Below are 20,035 nucleotides of genomic sequence, written 5' to 3' on the forward strand. Positions count from 1 at the left end.
GAAAGAAAGAAAGTGGAGCCAGGTGGTGGTGCAAGGACCTGGGTTTGAGCCCTCCCTTATTCCCCACCTATGTAAGTGGTAAAGCAGTGCTGCAGGTGTCTCTTTGTCTCTATCCCTCTCTATCTCTGCCTTTCCTCTTGATTTTTGGCTGTCTCTATCTACTGAATAAATAAGGATTAAAAGAAAAGAATGTAACAAACTTAAGAAAAACAAAGAGGACATAATTGAATTGTAAAGGGACAATAATAATCTGGAAATCTTTATTCTACAAAAAAATTGGTAGAGATTGGGAGTTGGGTGGTAGTGCAGCAGGCTAAGTGCACATGGTATAAAGCGCAAGGGCCGGCTGAAGATCCCAGTTCAAGCCCCTGGCTCCCCATCTACAGGTGAGTCACTTCACAGGTGGTGAAGAAGGTCTTTCTCTCCCCATCTTCCCCTCCTCTCTCCACTTCTCTCTGTCCTATCCAAAAACAACATCAATAACAACAACAATAATAACTACAACAATAAAACAAGGACAACAAAAGGGAAAATAAATATTTTTTAAAAAGGGTAGAGATCAAGCAAAAGGCTATTCTGAAGTTCTTGTAAGAGCTTGACTGATGTCTACAAGGTAAAATTCATATAAATCTAATATCAAAAGGGAATACTATACATAGGTGGGGGCCGGGTTGTGGTGCACCTGGTTGAGCTCACATATTTCAATGCACAAGGACCCAGGTTTGAACCCCCTGTCCCCACCTGCAGGGAAAAAGCTTTGCGACTGGTGAAGCAGAGCTGCAGGTGTCTCTCTGTGACCTCTATCTCCCCCTCTCGATTTCTGTTTCTATCCAACAAATAAAGATAATTAAAATTTATGAAGAGTTTTAAAATAAAAATTAACAAGAGAATGAAATCAATAATTGATTGGATAAAAAGTATTTCTTATATCTCAATATCTTTAAAATTTTCATAACTTAATATAGTATATATGTTTTGTTTTTTTTTCACCAGAGCAATCCTCACTCTGGCTATGGTGGTGCCAGGGATTGAATCAACTTCAGAGCCTCAGACATTAAGTTTTTTTTGCATAACCATTATACTATCTCCTTATCTCTACAGTATAAATTTTGATCACATCCTGTTCAGAGTTCAACAACCCAAGCTTTCAGGGAATGATGTGAATGAGCAAACTGATGTGTCCAGGACTAGAAATATTTTTAGTTAAATTATTATGGGAAAGTTGATTAGTTGAGAGATAATATGCAGTAGTCAGTTCATAGATATTTTAAAAATAATATTAAAATTAATTTTTAATATTTTGGGGCGGGGGAGAGAAAGCATAGAGGTCATGTAAACAGACCTGAGGCTCCAAGCTCCCAGGTTCAATCCCTGTATCACCATAACCCAGAGCTGAGCAATTATCTGATTAAAATAATTAAATAATAATAATGAATGGAGCTGTTGCTAAAGTCATCTTATTAAAGCTTAATGTTAAGAAAGAATTTCTCTAGGCAAGTAGCTCAGCATCACAGTGCATGCACGAGGCCTTCAGTTCCAACCTAGGCACGCCAACAGACAGAAAAGTGCTCTGCAATAAAAGCAGAGGGTGGGGGCAGGAGTGGTGTAGGACATGGACATCTCTATGCCTGAGGTTCTGAGGTCATAGTCAGTTTTAATCCCTAACAACACCATAAGCCAGAGCTGAGTAGTGCTCATGTAAAATGAAATAAAATAATAAATAAATAACAAATAATAAAAAAAGAGCACAACACATTTAGATTTAAAAACATACCAGGAGGGGGCTGGGCAGTTGCGCAGCAGGTTAAGCACATGTGGCACAAAGCACAACGACATGCGTAAGAATCCCCGTTCCAACTCCCGGCTTCCCACCTGCGGGGGTGGGAGGGGGGCGCTTCACAAGCTGTGAAGCAGGTCTGCAGGTGTCTATCTTTCTCTTCCCCACTCTGTCTTCCCATCCTCTCTAGATTTCTCTCTGTCCTATCCAACAACGACAGCTTTAACAACAACAATAGCAACCATAACAAGGGCAACACTAAGGGCAACAAAATGGGAAAAATAGGCTCCAGGAGCAGCGGATTCGTAGTGCTGGCACTGAGCCCCCGAGAGAACCCTGGAGAAAAAAAAAAAAACAGGAAGACCTTTTCACTTCTTCCATCACTTATAAGTAAATGATATTGGTAATTGGTAATGTTTATTAAATGGCAACTTAATCAAAGCTGGTATTTAACAAAAATGAATAATACAAGAAAAAGAATATGAATACGAAATACCAGAACTATTTGGAAACCTCTGATCAACTTTCTTGGTTCCCAGATTCAAGTTCTGAATCCTTTGCTATGGTTCATAGCTCACAGAAGTCCTCCAAGCTTCTTTTGAATGAGCTGAAAGCTGGGTTAAGCACACGTGGCACAAGGAACAAGGACCGGGTAAGGATGCCGGTTTGAGCCCCCGGCTCCCAACCTACGGGGGGGGAGGGGGTCGCTTCACAAGCGGCGATGCAGGTCTGGAGGTGTCTTTCTCTCCCCCTCCCTGTCTTCCCCTGCTCTTTCCATTTCTCTCTATACAACAACGACGACAGCTATGACAACAATAATAATTACAGCAGCAAAAAACAAGGGCAACGGGAGTCGGGTGTTAGCGCAGTGGGTCAAGTGCACGTGGCGCAAAGTGCAAGGAACCGCGTAAGGATCCCAGTTCGAGCCCCCAGATCCCCATCTGTAGGGGAGTCCCTTCACAGGCTGTGAAGCAGGTCTGTAGGTGTCTGTCTTTCTCTTTGTCTTCCCCTCCTCTCTCCATTTCTCTCTGTCCTATCTAACAACGACGACATCAATAACAACAACAATAACTACAACAACAATAAAAAGACAAGGGCAACAAAAGGGAAAATAAAATTAAAATAAATTAAAAACTGGCTCCAGGATAGAAACAGCTGTTTCCAATGGTGAGAAATACTGAAAAGCAATATATTTCATCTGACTCATCAATCAAACACATAAGAGAGAATGATTCAGAGCCCATGCTGTTGTTTTTAAGCTAAAAGAACTGTTTTTCTTACTTAAATTAGGTTTTTTTTTTTTCACAATTTCCCAATCAGATCATTCACTGAAATGGAATTCCTCTGGAAATTCCCAGAACTACACTAATCACCATAACCAAATTTATGATTTCATCTTCACATGTTCACACTTCTCTTATGTCTTAAACATGACATTAGAGAAATTGTCAGAAACCAAAAGTCATTATCAATGCTAACATTTTAAAAATAATTTTATTGGGGTCTTAATAGGTTATAGTAAAGTTGTTGACATAGTTACGATTTCTCATCTCCCCATGACAGGTGTCTACAATACAATGCTTACATTCTTTTAAAAATATTTTACTTATTTATTGGATAAAGACATAAACTGAGAGAAAGGGGAGATACAGGGAGAGAGAGAGACGCCTCAGAAAATTTGTTATGTATTTTTTAACTTTTCTTTAATTTTTTTTAATTATCTTTATTTATTTGACAGAGATGACCATAAATTGAGATAGGGGAAATAAGGAGGGACAGAGACTGAGACATCTGCAGACCTGCTTCACCACTCCTGAAAGCTTCTGCCCTGCAGGTAGGGACTGGGGGGGCTTGAACCAGGTGTGCAACCACCCAGCCCATCTCTGTTATATTTTTAAATGGAATAAAAAAGACAAGTTCTTATGCTTAAAGCTGTCATATTTGGGTGTTAGGCTTCTCTGCTATTGCATTCAGTAAGGATCTTGACAGGCTTACATTCATTCTTACCAGCATAACTCTTATAAGAAATGACTTTAATGTCCATGGAGATAACAGTTTTCTTGACTATCCTATATTCCTCTTGATAATTCTTAAGTTAGGTGCCTTAAACTCAGATTATTCCCTGGAGTCCACAAACTACTTAGAGAACTAGATCAGATAAAACCAGTAACAGAAAACTTCAGAGACTGGAGCAAGTTGAAGAATGCATGCCCCAATTAAGGAGAAGGATTGCCACTACTGAGTCCCAGTCACTGATGTTAGTCAGGAAATGTGGATTAACTGCTGCCAGATCTTCTATTTTTCTTTCTTGTTATCACTGGACTGTCTCTATCCAATAATAAATTTTAAAAGAATGTAAATGGTATAATAAAAACTATTTTTGTTCTGGATGCCGCCATTTATTCATTCATTTTTTTAAAGATTTTTTAAATATTTATTTATTTCCTTTTTGTTGCCCTTGCTTTTATTGTTATTGCAGTTATTATTGTTGATGTCGTCAATGTTGGATAGGACAGAGAGAAATGGAGAGAGGAAGGTAAGACAGAGGGGGAGAGAAAGATAGACACCTGCAAGACCTGCTTCACTGCTTGTGATGCAACTCCTGCAGGTGGGGAGTCGGGGGCTAGAACCAGGTTCCTCACCCTGGTCCTTGCTCTTTGCGCCACGTGCACTTAACCCGCTGCGCTACCGCCCAATTCCCATACGCATGAAAGTCTTTTTTTTTTTTTTTTCCTAAAAGATAGACCTGAAGCTGCCCAAAATGCCATAGTACTCACATGTGGTATGACTAGGTCTCAAATTTGGTTTGCACATGGCAAAGCAGGCATCCTCCCAAGTGAGTTATCTCATTGGCCCCCAAACCTTTTTTTTATTGTTGTTGTAGTTATTATTGTTGTTGATGTCACTGTTGTTAGATAGGACAGAGAGAAATGGAGAGAGGAGGGTTAAGACACAGAGGAATAGAGAAAGACAGACACCTGCAGACCTGCTTCACTGCCTGTGAAACAACTCCCCTGCAGGTGGTGGGGAGCCGGGGGCTCGAACCAGGATCCTGTTGCCGGTCCTTGCACTTTGCACCACCTGCGCTTAACCCGCTGCGCTAACGCCCGACTCCCAACTGACAGCTTTTAACCATTTAATATTGTAGTTACAAATTGTTCAAGGTAATCTCTTTCTCTCTCTGCCTCTAAGTTTACCACTGCCTGCACTATGAATCCACTGCTTCTGACAGCCATTTTTATTTATATTTATTTATTATTTTTTGGACAGGACAGAGAAATTGAGAGGGATAGGGAAGATAGAGAGGGAGAAAGACACTTGTAGACTGCTTGTTAAGCAATCCCTCTGTTGGAGAGTGGGGGGCTTGGACTGAGATCCTTGCAATGTGCACTTAACTCGTGTGCCACTGCCCGGCCCCCAAGATTCTCTTTTCTCTATATGTTCTCTCAGAGAAATACCACCATTTATGATAATAGGCAGATGCATAACTGTATGAGTCTATTTTGTTAAAATGTACCAGGAAACTGTTATTGATGCTCTGCAGCACCACTTGGCAAATGAATACATACTAAGTGCAGTAAACCACAAGGCACTGCAATTCTATTTAGAACATCCATTAATCCCAAAATTTCCCCATCTTTTTAAAATAATTGTGAAGCTAGAGGCTAGGGAGTGGAGCACTTGGTTAAGCGCACACATTAGTGTGCAGGGATCCAGGTTCAAGCCCCTGATCCCCACCTGCAGGAGGGAAGCTTCATGAGTGGTGAGTCAGGGCTGCAAGTGTCTGTCTCTTTCCCTATCTCCCCCACTCCTCTCAATTTCTCTATCCAATAAGAAATAAATATTTTTTAAAAAGGTGAAGCTGGGGAATGAGCACAGGTCATGTGTAATACCACTGAGAGGACTGCAAAGCCCATTTAATTTTTTTTTTTTTTTTTTTACCAGAACACTTTTCAGTTCTGGCTTATGGTAGTGCGGGGGATTGAACCTGGTATATTGGAGTCTCAGGCTTGAGAGTCTGTTTGCATAACCATTATGCTATCTACCCTCAGCCCCAATTAAAATTTTTACTGTTACCAGAGCACTGCTTAGTTCTGGCTTATAAAAGAGCTAGAGAATGAACCTGTGACTTTAGAGCCTCAGGCATGAAAGTCTTTTTTTTTTTTTTCTTAAAGACGTAATTCCTTTTGTTGCTCTTGTTGTTTTATTGTTGAAGTTTTTATTGATGTCGTTGTTGTTGGATAGGACAGAGAGAAATGGAGAGAGGAGGGGAAGAAAGAGAGGGGGAGAGAAAGACACCTGCAGATCTGCTTCACCACTTGTGAAGCAACTCCCCTGCAGGTTGGGAGTCAGGGTTTCGAACCCGGATCCTTACGCTTTGCACCATATGTGCTTAACCTGCTGCGCTACCACCCGTCTCCCACGAAAGTCTTTTTGTATAAGCTTTATGCTATCCCTCCCTCCTCATCCATTTTATGGGCCCAGCACACTTCCGCTGCGCTACTCTGCTTCCTCACCCATTTAAAAAACTAATTCTTTGAGGAGAGAGGGAGAGATGCCACTGTACCACTCTACCATCTATGGAATTCTGTTTATACTGTCCACATAGTGCCAGGGCCTCATATACAGTAATGTGTGCACTCTACCTATTGAGCTATCTCCCTACCCTCTGAATTCTTTAGATCACAGATTTTCCTTCTAGTGCTTACTGTGTGGATTTACCCATACATCACACTACAAAAACAAATACAATAAACAAGAGCCGATTTTACCTGGGATCACTTCATTTATTTGCCAATAGTATATATTTTATATTTACAACTAAATAGCTTCCATTCTTCTTTATAGTCTCTTCTGTCAATACAAGATACCTTCTTTTCCTAAGAGTTAATCTGATATATACTGTCGTTATTATTTTTATTTTATTTTTTATTTATATTTTATTTATTCCCTTTTTGTTGCCCTTGTTGTTTTATTGTTGTAGTTATTATTGTTGTTGTCGTTGTTGGATAGGACAGAGAGAAATGGAGAGAGGGAGGGGAAGACAGGAGGAGAGAAAGACAGACACCTGCAGACCTGCTTCACCTCCTGTGAAGCGACTCCCCTGCAGGTGGGGAGTCAGGGTTCGAACCGGGATCCTTATGCCGGTCCTTGTGCTTTGCGCCACCTGCGCTTAGCCCGCTGCACTACAGCCCGACTCCCTGTAGTTATTATTTTAATTAAAATGTCTTTTTAACTTTTCATGGTACTCTGGTTAAAAAGCTACACAGGCTTTGAGACTGTTCCCAACTCTCTTTCCCAGGAGTTTATTTATTTTATTATTTTTATTGTTATAGTACTTTCTCTCTTTTTTAATATCCCTTGTCAGAATTCTAGTAACATTCAGCAGGTCATTTCTTAATTACCCATCTCCACTGTAATGTTCCATGAGAGCATTGAACCACTGTGTCTGGTTCCATATTATATCACAAGGTCCCACAAAATAGAACACTTAGTAGATAGCAGATATTTGATAGCTCATATTGGTAAGATGCTAAAATTTTGTTGAATAAATCAAAAGTGTATAATTTTCCTCTTTAAGTACACTATTAAAGACTAAAGAATACTGTTTCTCTATGAAGATAGTTTTTATTTTTCAAAACATCATGACAAATAAAAACCACGAGCAGCCAGGTGGTGATACACCTGGTTAAGCACACATAAACTACAGTGCACAAGGACTTGGTTCAAGCCCCAGGTCCCCACCTGCAGGGGGGAAACTTCAAGAGTGGTGAAACAGGACTACAGGTGTATTTCTGTGTCTTTCCCTCTCTATTTCCCCTCCCCTCTCAGTTTATTTGTCCTTATGAAATAATACATAAGTAGATTTTATAGTAAAAGTCTCTTCCCCCTCTAATTAGCCCGACCCTCTCAAATTCTCTATCTCTACCAAATAATAAAAATGTTAAAAGCAAACAATAAATATTTAAAGAACAAATAAAAATAAAAACCATGAATACAAACTTGTGATTTTTGAGGAATATGTCTTTTCATTTAATACACAAGAATTTTTAATCATTTGGAAAAAAATAATACCAACTTATATCTGTACATACTACATGAAAAGCACTTTGATAAACATTACAATCTCAGGTTTTCTCATAAGTCTACCAATCCCACTTTATAGGATGAGATATTGAGGTTTAGAGAGTTTATTTGGAAAATTGGGTGAAACGTGTTAACACACACAAATGTGCAAACATACACAATTTTGTTTAGATCAAAGATTTCATGGACCCCCTAGGATTAACTTACAGTGGATAAAGAACGTCGTGGCTTAAAGAGTTTTTAAATCACTTAGGAGGTGGCACAGTGGATAAATAAAGCATTCAACTCTCAAGCATGAGGTCCTGAGTTCAATCTCTAGTATAAATATGCCATACTGATAACTGGTTCCTTCTCTAACAAATACATCTTTAAAAAAAAAAAATTGGGGGAGCGGGGTGGTAGCGCATCGGGTTAAGCACAGGTGGCGCTAAGCGCAAGGACCGGCATGAGGATTCGGGTTTGAGCCCCTGGCTCCTCACCTGCTGGGGAGTCGCTTCACAGGCGGTGAAGCAGATCTGCAGGTGTCTGTCTTTCTCTCCTCCTCTCTGTCTTCCCCTCCTCTCTCCATTTCTCTCTGTCCTATCCAACAACGACGACATCAACTACAACAACAATAAAAAAAAAAAAAAAAGACAACAAGGGCAACAAAAGGGAAGATAAAATAAAATTACAAAAAAAAAAAAAAATTCTTTAAAAAAAAATTTTTTTTAATTATCTTTATTTGGGGGACTGGGCGGTAGTGCAGCACAGTAGGTTAAGTGCACATGGCACGAAGTGCAAAGATCCTGGTTCAAGCCCCCAGCTCCCCACCTGCAGGGGAGTCAATTCATAGGCGGTGAAGCAGGTCTGCAGGTGTCTATCTTTCTCTCTCCCCCTCTCTATCTTCCCTTCCTCTCTACATTTCTCTCTGTCCTATCCAGCTACAATGACATCAGAAACAATAATAGTAATAAGCACAACAATGATAAAAACAACAAGGGCAACAAAAAATAAAATATTTTTAAAAATTATCTTTATTTGCTGGATAGACCATCAGAAATCGAGAGGGGAGATATGGGGGCAGGTAGAGAGAGAGAGAGACACCTGCAGCCCTGATTCACCACAAGAGGTTTAAGAAAACAGCCTTTCAGGGGTCAGTTGGTAGCACAGTGGGTTAAGCGCACATGGTGCAAAGTGCAAGGACCAGAGTAAGGCTCCTGGTTAGAGCCCCCGGCTTCCCACCTGTAGAGAAGTCGCTTCATAGGCGATGAAGCAGGTCTGCAGGTGTCTATCTTTCTCCCCCTCTGTCTTCCCCTCCACTCTCCATTTCTCTCTGTCCTATCCAACAACAATATCAATAATAATCAACAATAACTAATAATTACAACAAAGGCAACAAAAGGGAGAAAAATGGCCTCCAGGAGCAGTGGATTCATGTTGCAGGCACTGAGCCCCAGCAATAACCCAGAGGCAAAAAAAAACAGCCTTTCAGGGGCCGGGTGATAGTGTAGCAGGTTAAGCGCACATGGTGTAAAGTTCAAGGACATAAGGATCCCAGTTCGAGCTCGGCTCCCCACCTGCAGGAAGGTCGCTTCACAAGTGGTAAAGGCTGTCGGTAGGTGTCTCTCTCTCTCTCTCCCACTCTCTGTCTTCCCCTCTTCTATTTCTCTGTCCTATCCAACAACAATCACATGGGCAACAAAAATGGGAAAAATGACCTCCAGGAGCAGTGGATTCATAGTGCAGATACTGAGTCCCAACGATAACCCTGGAGGAAAAAAAAAAAAAAAAAAGAGCCTTTTGCTGGTGGGGTGGGTAGATAGCATAATGGCTACGCAAACAGACTCTCATGCCTGAGGCTCCAAAGTTGCAGGCTCAATCCCCCACACCACCATATATCTGAGCTGAGCAGTGCTCTGGTAATAATAATCATTTAAAAAAAGGGGGCGGGGATCTGGCGGTAGTGCAGCGGGTTAAGTGCACATGGTGCGAAGTGCAAGGACTGGCATAAGGATCCTGGTTCCAGCCCCCAGCTCCCCAACTGCAGGGGGTTCACTTCACAGGTGGTAAAGCAGGTCTGCAGGTGTCTTGTCTTTCTCTCCCTCTCTGTCTTCCCCTCCTCTCTCAATTTCTGTCCTATCCAACAACAACAGCAGCAATGAGAACAATAACAACAAGGGCAACAAAATGTGAAAAATGGCCTACAGGAGCAGCGGATTCGTAGTGCATGCACTGAACCCCAGCAATAAGCCTGGAGGAAAAATAAATAAATAAATAAATAAAGCCTTTCTGTAAAACAGAAGCATTTCTAGTTACTGGATCATTATATTGACAAACATGTAACAAATATTTCACAGTGTAACCCAATAGCAACACACTGTCTAGAGCATTGGACTTAAAAAGCACGAGGCGCTGAGTCTGAACCCTGGCATCATATGTCCTAGTATAAGGCTCTGGTTCTCTCTCCGTCCTTCTCCCTTCTGTTAATAGATATATATGTTTTACTAATTTTTGAAAAAAATTTGTTATTGGCTAGACAGAAAAATAGAGAAGGGAGGAGGAGATCGAGAGGGAAAGAAACAGAGAGACACCTGCAGCTCCACTTCACCACTTGTGAAGCTTTCCCAGGCTTGAACCCTGGTTCTAGCACATTGTAATGTGTGCTAACCAGGTGGGCCACCAGCCCCAAACCCCCCCCATACATGTTTTAAAAACATTACAAGGGACCTGAAAGTGGTGCAGTGGATAAAGTTTTGGACTCTTAAGTATGAAGTTCTGAGATTGATACTTGGCACCACATGTGCCAAAGTGATGATATGCTTCTCCTTCTTTCTGCCTCATGAATAAATGAAAAATAAAAAAATATTACATAGGCACTAACATATCTATGAAAAACTCTATAATGGTCTTTTAGTGCAAGTATGGATCAACCTGCCTATGCCCACATCCAACAGAGAAGCAATTAAAGAAGCCAGACCTTCCATCTTCTGCACCCCACAATGATCCTGGGCCCATATTCCCAGAGGGAAAAAGAACAGAGAAGCTGTCAGGGGAGGGGATGAGATACGGAGTTCTGATGGTGGGAACTGTACCACTTTTATCCTACATTCTTGTTAACCATTATTAAATCAATCAATCAAAAATTATTTTTCCTGGTTTTCAAAAGTTGAATGTCAATTCTTATTTACTTTGATAATGTTCTCCTTCCAATATAATGAATGCAAAGACATGCCTTCATTTTTCTCGCACATACTGAACATGACAACTGTATGGTAACACTTCAAAATCCATTTATGAAGACAAAATTCTGTCTTTATTAAAAGTTCATGTGTAAATATCAATTTTGCCTCTGGGCAAAATCTATTGCTCTAATACAAATAATAAGCAACCAAATAACCATCTTACCTGTCAAGGTCGGGACTGCCCTTTCACTGGAAGGCAGTGGCTCCTTTCTGTGAGGCCTATTTAATGAAGTGTCCTGTGCAGAAAAGAGTCCAGGGCTGTCAGTTAGTTTCTTCCGGCCACTGGAATTAGGGTTTGAAACTCTGCAGCTGCCTATTGCACTTGTGAAAAGGTTTGTATGTTCATCATTGCTGGCTGGATCAGAGTTGGGAGTGAATCCTCCAAGGGATAAACTTGGAGAACTTTCTGAACAGTCAATCTGTAAAGGTGTCTGCAATCCCAAGGTCAATGAACTAGATTCTGAAGGTTCTCGGTGAACCCACTGCTCTTCTCTGTTTATTAAGCTTTTTGAAGGAGAGAGATGAGGGTAGGACATATGACACCGGTGTTTATCCTTATGTTTATAGCGCTCTCCAACAGTATCCTTCCCAAATCGATAGCGTTTCAGAGATTCCAGGACGGATCTGGAAGAGCCAGTGTCCATGGAAACTTGGGGTTGCTCAGAAGAACGGTGTTCTCTGTGCTTGTGACGATGTCTATGTTTGTGCTCAACCATCCAACCATAGGCCATCTCAGGAGGGACACTGGGATAGGTACTCATGGAAAGAAGGGGAGTTCTGCTGGTTGTAAGAAAGGCCTCCTGACGAAGTAGTTTATGCTTTTTCTTATGGTATTTAGTAGGATTGAGAAGCAAATGACCAGCATGCATATAGGAAGGAGGTGGAAGTGGAGTAGTGAAAGATGGAGAGGGAGGAGGTGGGTAAATAGTGGGGGTATACCTCCCATAATAACCTAGTCCTATGGGAGCAGCTGTAAGGGGTGAAGGAGAGTAAGGCATGCCATAAGAGGGATAAAATCCAGTACTCGAGAGTGGAAAACTAAGGCTATGCATAAAAGGCATTTCAGCCATCGCCTCCCTCATCTTAGGAGGTCTCCCTCTCTTCTTTTTTAAGTCGGGTTTTCGAATATAGTGCAACGGGTCTAAGGGGAAAGAAGGATGTGTATAGAAGCTATTGAAATTGATTCGAAAAATAGTTGGCAGAAGGTCTCGAGGTATAAAATGGTGACTTCGATGGGTGATTCGAATTTCACTTAGACGACTTATTAACTCCTCCAGATCAGCAATAAAGTCTGGATCCTGTCTATTTCTCAGTTGGGGGTATTTCTTTTTCCGTTTTCGTTTCTGCCTTTTCATCTTGTCGTAGCTGAGGTAATCATGATTCCTGCGCTTACATTTATGTTTATGTTTTTCCTTAAGACTACTTAGGACTGTAGAGGTTTCAGGGGGAATCAGAGAAACATGCTCAAAAGAATGCCTCCTCTTTTTTTGTCCACAAAATTTCTCTGCCCTGTCTGATGTACTGTTATTATCTGTTCCAATTCCACTGTCACTGGGAATGGTCTCATCACTATGAGACTCGCTAATAGGGGAAGGAGTTGCTTCTTTTAGAGATGTGAGTTCACTCAAATGAGAAGGAGAATTTGGCAGCAAAGTAGGAGGAGATAACCGCCTCCTCCCCTTTGAAGCCTTTTTCATTGCAAGAGTCTGAATCATACTGCCCTGCCTGGAGTGTAAGTGCAAATATGGCAGAGAACTGGGTTCAACAAAGCCTGCATCACTACTTACAGGACTCTGACCTCCACTAGTCCCAGACGACTGAGAGCAAATAGGTGATGGAAGAATCTCAGAACTGCTAGCAGATGAAGGCAGTAAAGGGGGAAGAATCTGTCCTAGTGCTGATCCAGCTGCCTGCTGAGCTGTCTGCTCAAGAACAGCAAGGCTAGTTGGGCTACCCGAAAGAAGGCCATTTAAGACAGTTTTTGGTTTTCGACCCCTCCTCTTTCCTATATAAATGGTTCCTTTCTTGCTAACATTTATCTGTTGTCCCAATTTAGAGCCAAATGTGGCAGCAAGACTTGACACTGTGTTATGGAGTTTGGATTGCACTTTCCCTTTACTTGACTCTACAGAACTTGAAAGAATCTGATTCAACAGTTTCTTTCTCTTTAATGTCTTCATTTTATTTATTTTGCGGATTATTGTTTTCATCAACTGTCCATTGTTTCTCTTGGTAATTTTTTTATCTGGTTCCATTTCAAGGTCACTCATGCTACAGACAGTAGATCTATGACTGTCATCTAGGTCATCAGGATCCTGAAGCTGATCCTCACTCTCAAAGAAATCGCTGCTACTTCTATGGTTGTCACTCTCAGACTCTATCTTGCTTGGACTTTCAGTGGCAACAAATGGAGCCACTGATAACACAGGTGGCTTCATCTTGACTGGTGACCTCATTTGCCTCTTAGGCCTGCCTCTCTTTTTTGGAAAAGGAGACAGAGATATACTCTGTTTGAAGGAAGGAATTTCAATTTCTGGCTGTAAAATTGGGGGTTCTTGTTCTTCCTTAGACTGTAAAGAAAAAACTTTAGAGGCAGGGATCTTTAAAGTCCTTTTAGGTGGGCCTTCCAGTTGAGGCATCTCCTTAGATTTAGGTCTTCCTCTTTTGGGCTTATAAATATCTGACAAGAGGTCACTAGAGACACACATACTGGAGGAGAGTTTGTGAGTAGCAAAAGATTTATGAGATGTTTTTTCACTGTCAGTTAAAAGAGCAAGAGATGGAGTTGTGGATTTGCTCAACTTTGGCAATCGGCGTTTAAGGAAGTCATGATCTACAAATGAAGATGATCCAATGTTTTTCATAAACTTGGCCTGTTCAGAATTACTACTTGATAGTGAACTACAGGAAACATTTTTAAAAAGCTCTGATCTTTCTAATTCTAGCCCTTTTGGAGACCGGCATGTGCTTCTTGCTACCACTTTAGTCCATCGTGGTTTTCTTCCTTTCCTTTTTTTCAATGGTTTGGACTGCAAACTAGAGCTTAGGCTTTCAGTGACTTGGCAGTGTTTATCAGATGCAGCTACTGCACCAAGTTTTAGAAACGGCTTGTTACTAAATAAACTGGTGAAGTTAACAACCGAAGGGGTAATTGTATGAATACTGGATTCAGAAGTCAAACTTGGCTTTTTTCCCAGGGAAGAGCTTATTCTTGGTATATCAATATGAGTAGTTCTTGAATCATTTAGCTCTTTATCAATCCCTTTACATTCAATATTTATGCTATGACCCATGGATCTATGACTAATGTTCAAGTGGGTACTTTCAGAAGTAAATTGTCTCTTCCCAACAGATTCAGAAATGTCTTCCATTAGATCTGTGGTAGGACTTAAATGTAATGGATTATGAGCCATCTGTGAAGATGTTTCAGGGGAATTTCTGGTTAAAGGATTAACAGATACAGTAGGTGATGGGGAAGGAAGATTGCTTTCTCCCACTGCACTAAAAGGTGATTTAGCTGTGGACATATCAGAAGCACCTCCCATCTGAAAGTCTGGAGAAGTACAATACACAGGAGGTTGCTTTTCATGCTTTGAAATTTCATAAGGCCCCCTTTCAATGGGTGAGAAACTGTCTTGCTGAATGCATGTTCCTTCATTAAACATTTGTTTTTCCAAATTATTAATTTCTCTTCGAACTGAGAACTTTTCCAAGATATTTTCTTTACTTTGGCGTAAAACATTCTTCTCAAAAATTTTGCCGGTGGCACTGTCTTTCATGGACTCAGAAATGTCTTGATTTTCATGACTACTGATGTTTGTACTACAAGATACCTTATGCAGTTCCTGAGGGGGGAGCAGTGCTTCAGCTTTAAGGTTGATGGAGTCTCTACTGATCAGTCCTGCCATAGGACAACTCACTATTTTTTTCCCAATGTCCTTATTAATCAACCCCATTGCTGAACTTGCTACAATCTTTTTTGCACAGTCCTTGGCCATGAGGCCAACAGTAGAACCCAATTTCTTCCCCAAGTCTTTATTAACCAGTCCAACTACAGTGCCAAGTCCTAACTTCTTTCCAGATTCCTTATTCACTAAACCTGGAACAATACCAATTCCTAGCTTCTTTCCTGAATCCTTGCTTAGCAGTCCTACTGTAGTGATAGTCCCTGGCTTTTTGCCCAAGTCTTTATTAATGAATACTGTTGTAGTGCCAGTTCCCAATTTTTTCATGGAGTCTTTATTGACCAACCCTACTGTTGCATTAAATACTGACTTTTTCCCAGGATCTTTAGTTACCAATCCAACTGCTGTACTGATAGTTGGTTTTTTAATTAAGTCCTTATGTATAATTCCAGCTACAGTGCTGACACTTGCTTTCCTGATCAAATCCTTACTAACCAATCCTGCAGTAGTGCCAGTGACTAACTTCTTCGGTTTTGTCTTGGAAGACTTGGAGGGAGGACAAGTTGCAATGAGCTGTGCCAACTTTTCTGTTACAGTTGTTCCTCCATTAAGTAATGCTCTGTCTTTAAAATCGGGATCCCGACTACCAACAAGGGATGCTGCATTCATATAATCTGTCATTTCTGAGTGTACTGGAGAAAGCTTCTTAGACAAAGAATTATTTTCTCCCTGTGAATGAAGATGGATGCTTTCTTCAGAGTGGCATTCAATGGCTGCTGAATCACCTGCTTTCTTGTACAATTTTGAGGAGTCCTAAAATTTGAATAAGAAAAAGGTTTCAGAAAAACTAAATCAGACATAAGATAGGAAATAGTACTTTTTCAAAAAGCCCAACTACTGTTATACTAATGCCAGAGTATATTACTTAGTCCCTCTGCTATTTAACATCTTTGTTGATTTTTTTCTATCAGATAACATCTTTGTTGATTTTCAACCACATAAACCTATACATAGTAATTTGAAAATATTCCCACAGTAACTTTTGATATTGCTTTTACTACTGCTACTACTGCTACTACTCAAAGCACTGATCAGCTCTGGCTTATTGGGGACTAAGCCTGAGACCTTTGGTCAAACTTAGGCATAAATATCTCTGCATAACTACTGCAGAAAGCATTGTCTCAAAGAGGCAAATATTTTACTTTCACTTTGCTGTAGACTAACACAACAGCATAAGAATGTACTATTTTTATAGATGAAATATTATTAGTTATCAATACAATATTTCATGTTCCTATTTTAAGCGAGGGTTCACTACCTACCTTCTTAATTTATCCCAATGATTTAAAACCAGTATAAGACGGTTCCTGACCTATTTCTACTCCCTTTTACTCATTCTGTTATAGTTTCAATAGTTTCAACTACTCTCACTGGGGGGGGGGGGGGTGTTAATTTTTCTTTTTAAAATAATTGTTGACACCAGGGGGTGCTCCAGAGCTATGGTGGACTTTTCCCCTCTTTTTTTATTGGAATGAAAACATTGCTTGGGAGAGGAGCAATTGCATATACACTGAGATCATACCAAAAACTTTATTTATAGTGGTCCTGAAGGTGGTGTAGTAGATAAAGCATTAGGTTCTCAAGCATGAGGCCTCGAGTTCAATCTCTGACAGCATATGTGCTAGAGTAATGCTGGGTTCTTTCTCTCCTCTTATCTTTCTCAATAATAAAGAAATAAAATATTTTGAGTACCGACCAACACTTCATCTGCACTATTCCAGCCTTTAGGTCCATGTTTGTTCAACAGTTTGTTTGGCTTTGTATGTTAACTCTCTTTTCAGCCACCAGGTTCCAGATGCTAGCATGACCAGACTTCCCTGGACAGATGACCTCACCAATGTGTCCTGGAGCTCCACTACCCCAGAGACCCATCCCACTAGGGAAAGAGAGAGACAAGCTGGGAGAGTATGGATCGACCAGTTCCATACCAGTTCCCCATGTTCAATGGGGAAGCAATTACAGAAGCCAGACCTTATACCTTCTGCATTCCACAATGACCTTGGGTCCATACTCCCAGGGGGATAAAGAATAGGAAAGCTGGGAGTTGGGTGGTAGCACAGCGGGTTAAGCGCACATGGTGCAAAGCTCAAGAACTGGTTAGTATACTGGTTCAAGCCCCCGGCTCCCCACCTGCAGGGGAGTCACTTCACAGGCAGTGAAGAGGGTCTGCAGGCATCTCTCTGTATCTCTTCCTCTCTATCTCCCCCTTCTCTGTCAATTTCTCTCTGTATCTATCCAATAACAAAAAAATTAAAAAAAAAAATAGGAAAGCTATCAGGGGAGGGGATGGGATACGGAGATCTGGTGGTGGGAATTGTGTGGAGTTATACCCCTCTTGTCCTATGGTTTTGTTAACGTCTCCTTTTTAAAATAAATAAAAATAAAATCTTTTAAACAATTATTTACTTTTATGAGAAATAAAGATGGAGAGAGACAGAGACACAAGGGTACCATTAAAAAATGGCATATGGGAGTACTAGGGGTAGAGCCTGGGGCCTCAGACATTCAAGGTCTGTGCTCTAATATCTCCCTGGCACTTTTTCCATTAAAAATATTTTTAAAATTCATATTTCTAAAATATACATATGAAATTTTAAGAGTTTTAAGTAGCCTATTACATTAGTTAATTTATTTAATGAGAAAGAGTAAGAGATGAAGAGAGGGAGAATCATAACATCATTTATATTAGGTGGTGCCAGGGATCAAATATATAGAACCTCATGCATGAAAGTCCTACGCTCTACCACTTACTAACTCTCCAGTACAACAATTTTTAATTTATTTATGTAGATTGCTATGAAATTATCTATTTTGGGGCCAGGAGGTGGTACAACTGGTAACACATACACAGTAACCATGTTCAAGGACCAGGGTTTGAGTCCCTTTCCCCTCTGCAGAGGTGGTAGTAGAGTGGAAGCTTCAAGAGTGAAGTAGGCTGTAGGTATCTCTCTCGAGATCTTTTACCCTATTTCTGTCTCTATCATAATAATGATATTAAATAAAAAATTTAAAATTTAAAATTAATTTTATTTACTTATTTTCATGTTTCAGAATTATTTTTGGTGTTTTAGCACGAGACCCCAGGAACACATGGTAGCACCATGAGAATGGGGGAAGAGACTTGGATGATGGAACAGTGCTGTGACATTGCTCTCTTATCTGTGTATAAAAAATTAGTCCAAGAATAGCTGAACTTTACAAATGCATTAGGCCATTTGTAAATTTGCCATTTGCTGGCCCAGGGCCAGCAAAAACCAAATAAACAACTTAAGTTTTTTTAAATTTTAATTAATTAATTAATTAATTATATTTATTCCCTTTTGTTGCCCTTGTTTTATTGTTGTAGTTATTATTGTTGTTGTCGTTGTTGGATAGGACAGGAGAAATGGAGAGAGGAGGGGAAGACAGAGGAGGAGAGAGAGACAGACACCTGCAGACCTGCTTCACTGCCTGTGAAGCGACTCCCCTGCAGGTGGGGAGCCGGGTTTCGAACCGGGATCCTTATGCCGGTCCTTGTGCTTTGCACCACCTGCGCTTAACCCGCTGTGCTACAGCCCGACTCCCAAGTTTTTTTGTTTTTTTTTTTAACCAAAGCACTGATCAGCAGGGGATTGAACCTAGGACTTTAGAGCCTCAGGCATGAGTCTCTTTGCATAACCATTATGCTATCTACTGCCCAAAAATTAAGATCTTTATTTAGGAATTTGGTGATTTTTTTTGGTGACTAGAAATACACTGTCTTATTTTTTTTTTTTTTTTTTTTGCCTCTAGGGTTATTGCCGGGGCTCAGTGCCTGCACTACAAATCCACTGCTCCTGGGCAGTGGATTTTTTTTTCCCTTTTGTTGCCCTTGTTGTTTATCGTTGTTGTTACTGCTGTCTTTGTTGGATAGGACAGAGAGAAATTAAGAGAGGATGGGAAGACAGTGGGGGGAGAGAAAGACAGACACCTGCAAACCTGCTTCATGCTTGTGATGTGACTACCCTACAGGTGGGGAGCCAGGGGCTTGAACTGGGATCCTTAAGCTGGTCCTTGCGCTTTATACCATGTGCACTTTAACCCACTGCACTACTGCCTGGCCCCTTAAATTTATTTCTTGCCTACATCAGTTAGCCAATAATGAAATTTGTGGGGGTTGGGCAGTAGCACAGTGTGTTAAGCGCACATAGCGCAAAGTACAAGGACCTCCAGAAGGATCCCGGTTCAAGCCTCCGGCTCCCCACCTGTAGGGGAGTGATTTCACAGGCGGTGAAACAGGTCTGCAGGTGTCTGTCTTTCTCTCCCCGTTTCCCCCTCCTCTCTCCATTTCTCTGTGTCCTATCCAACAACAACTTCAATAACAACAACAATAAAAACCACAACAATGGTAAAACAATCAGGGTAACAACAAGGGAAAAAATGGCCTCCAGGAGCAGTGGATTCGTGGTGCAGATACAGAGTCCCAGCAATAACCCTGGAGGCAAAAAAAAAAAAATTGTTTCATCACATCATTTAAAGTCATTGTTTCCAAAAGTCTACTAGTAATATTAAGTAAGATTTACCTTACCAACATAAAGCTAAGGAATAATCTGCAGGATAAATTAATGGGGGGGGGGATCTAGTCTATACTGAGCAAAATGTTATCTGAGGACCTGCTATATTAATAAAGAAGACATACAAAGCAATCATGATAGAGATATATTCCTAGGCTCTTCAGTTTGTACCAGTTACTCTTCATACATTTCAACTCAACCTTTTGCCTAAAGCAGTTTCAGATCTTTCTAGTCATATCCTAATAAACATGTTTAACTATGTAAAAAATTCTAAACTGTACAGTCTCTTGGACCACTTCACTGTGGGTTTTTTTTTCTTTATTGGGGGATTAATGTTTTGCAGTCGACAGTAAATATAATAGTTTGTACATGTATAACATTTCTCAGTTTTCAACATAATAATACAACTTCCACTAGGTCCTCTGCTATCCTGTTCCAGGACCTGTACTTACC

At 40.6% G+C, this 20,035-nt stretch overlaps 1 protein-coding gene across 9 annotated transcripts in view; it reads right to left on the minus strand.

Annotated features, from left to right (window-relative positions):
• The window catches only part of ASH1L (ASH1 like histone lysine methyltransferase), a 165,228-nt gene that overhangs the window by 91,633 nt on the left and 53,560 nt on the right, over positions 1-20,035 (minus strand). For 6 of the 9 annotated variants that reach the window (XM_007525313.3, XM_016189210.2, XM_060201588.1 and 3 more), the window contains one exon: positions 11,249-15,803. The exons of 2 other annotated variants lie outside the window; for them this stretch is intronic. In XM_007525313.3, the coding sequence (XP_007525375.1) occupies positions 11,249-15,803 (4,555 nt within the window). Of the gene's footprint in view, positions 1-11,248; positions 15,804-20,035 lie in introns of those variants that run through there. One more of the 9 variants, XM_060201589.1, reaches the window with a different exon arrangement.

This window comes from Erinaceus europaeus, chromosome 11, assembly GCF_950295315.1.
Source record: "Erinaceus europaeus chromosome 11, mEriEur2.1, whole genome shotgun sequence".
In the NCBI taxonomy this organism is placed as follows: domain Eukaryota; kingdom Metazoa; phylum Chordata; class Mammalia; order Eulipotyphla; family Erinaceidae; genus Erinaceus; species Erinaceus europaeus.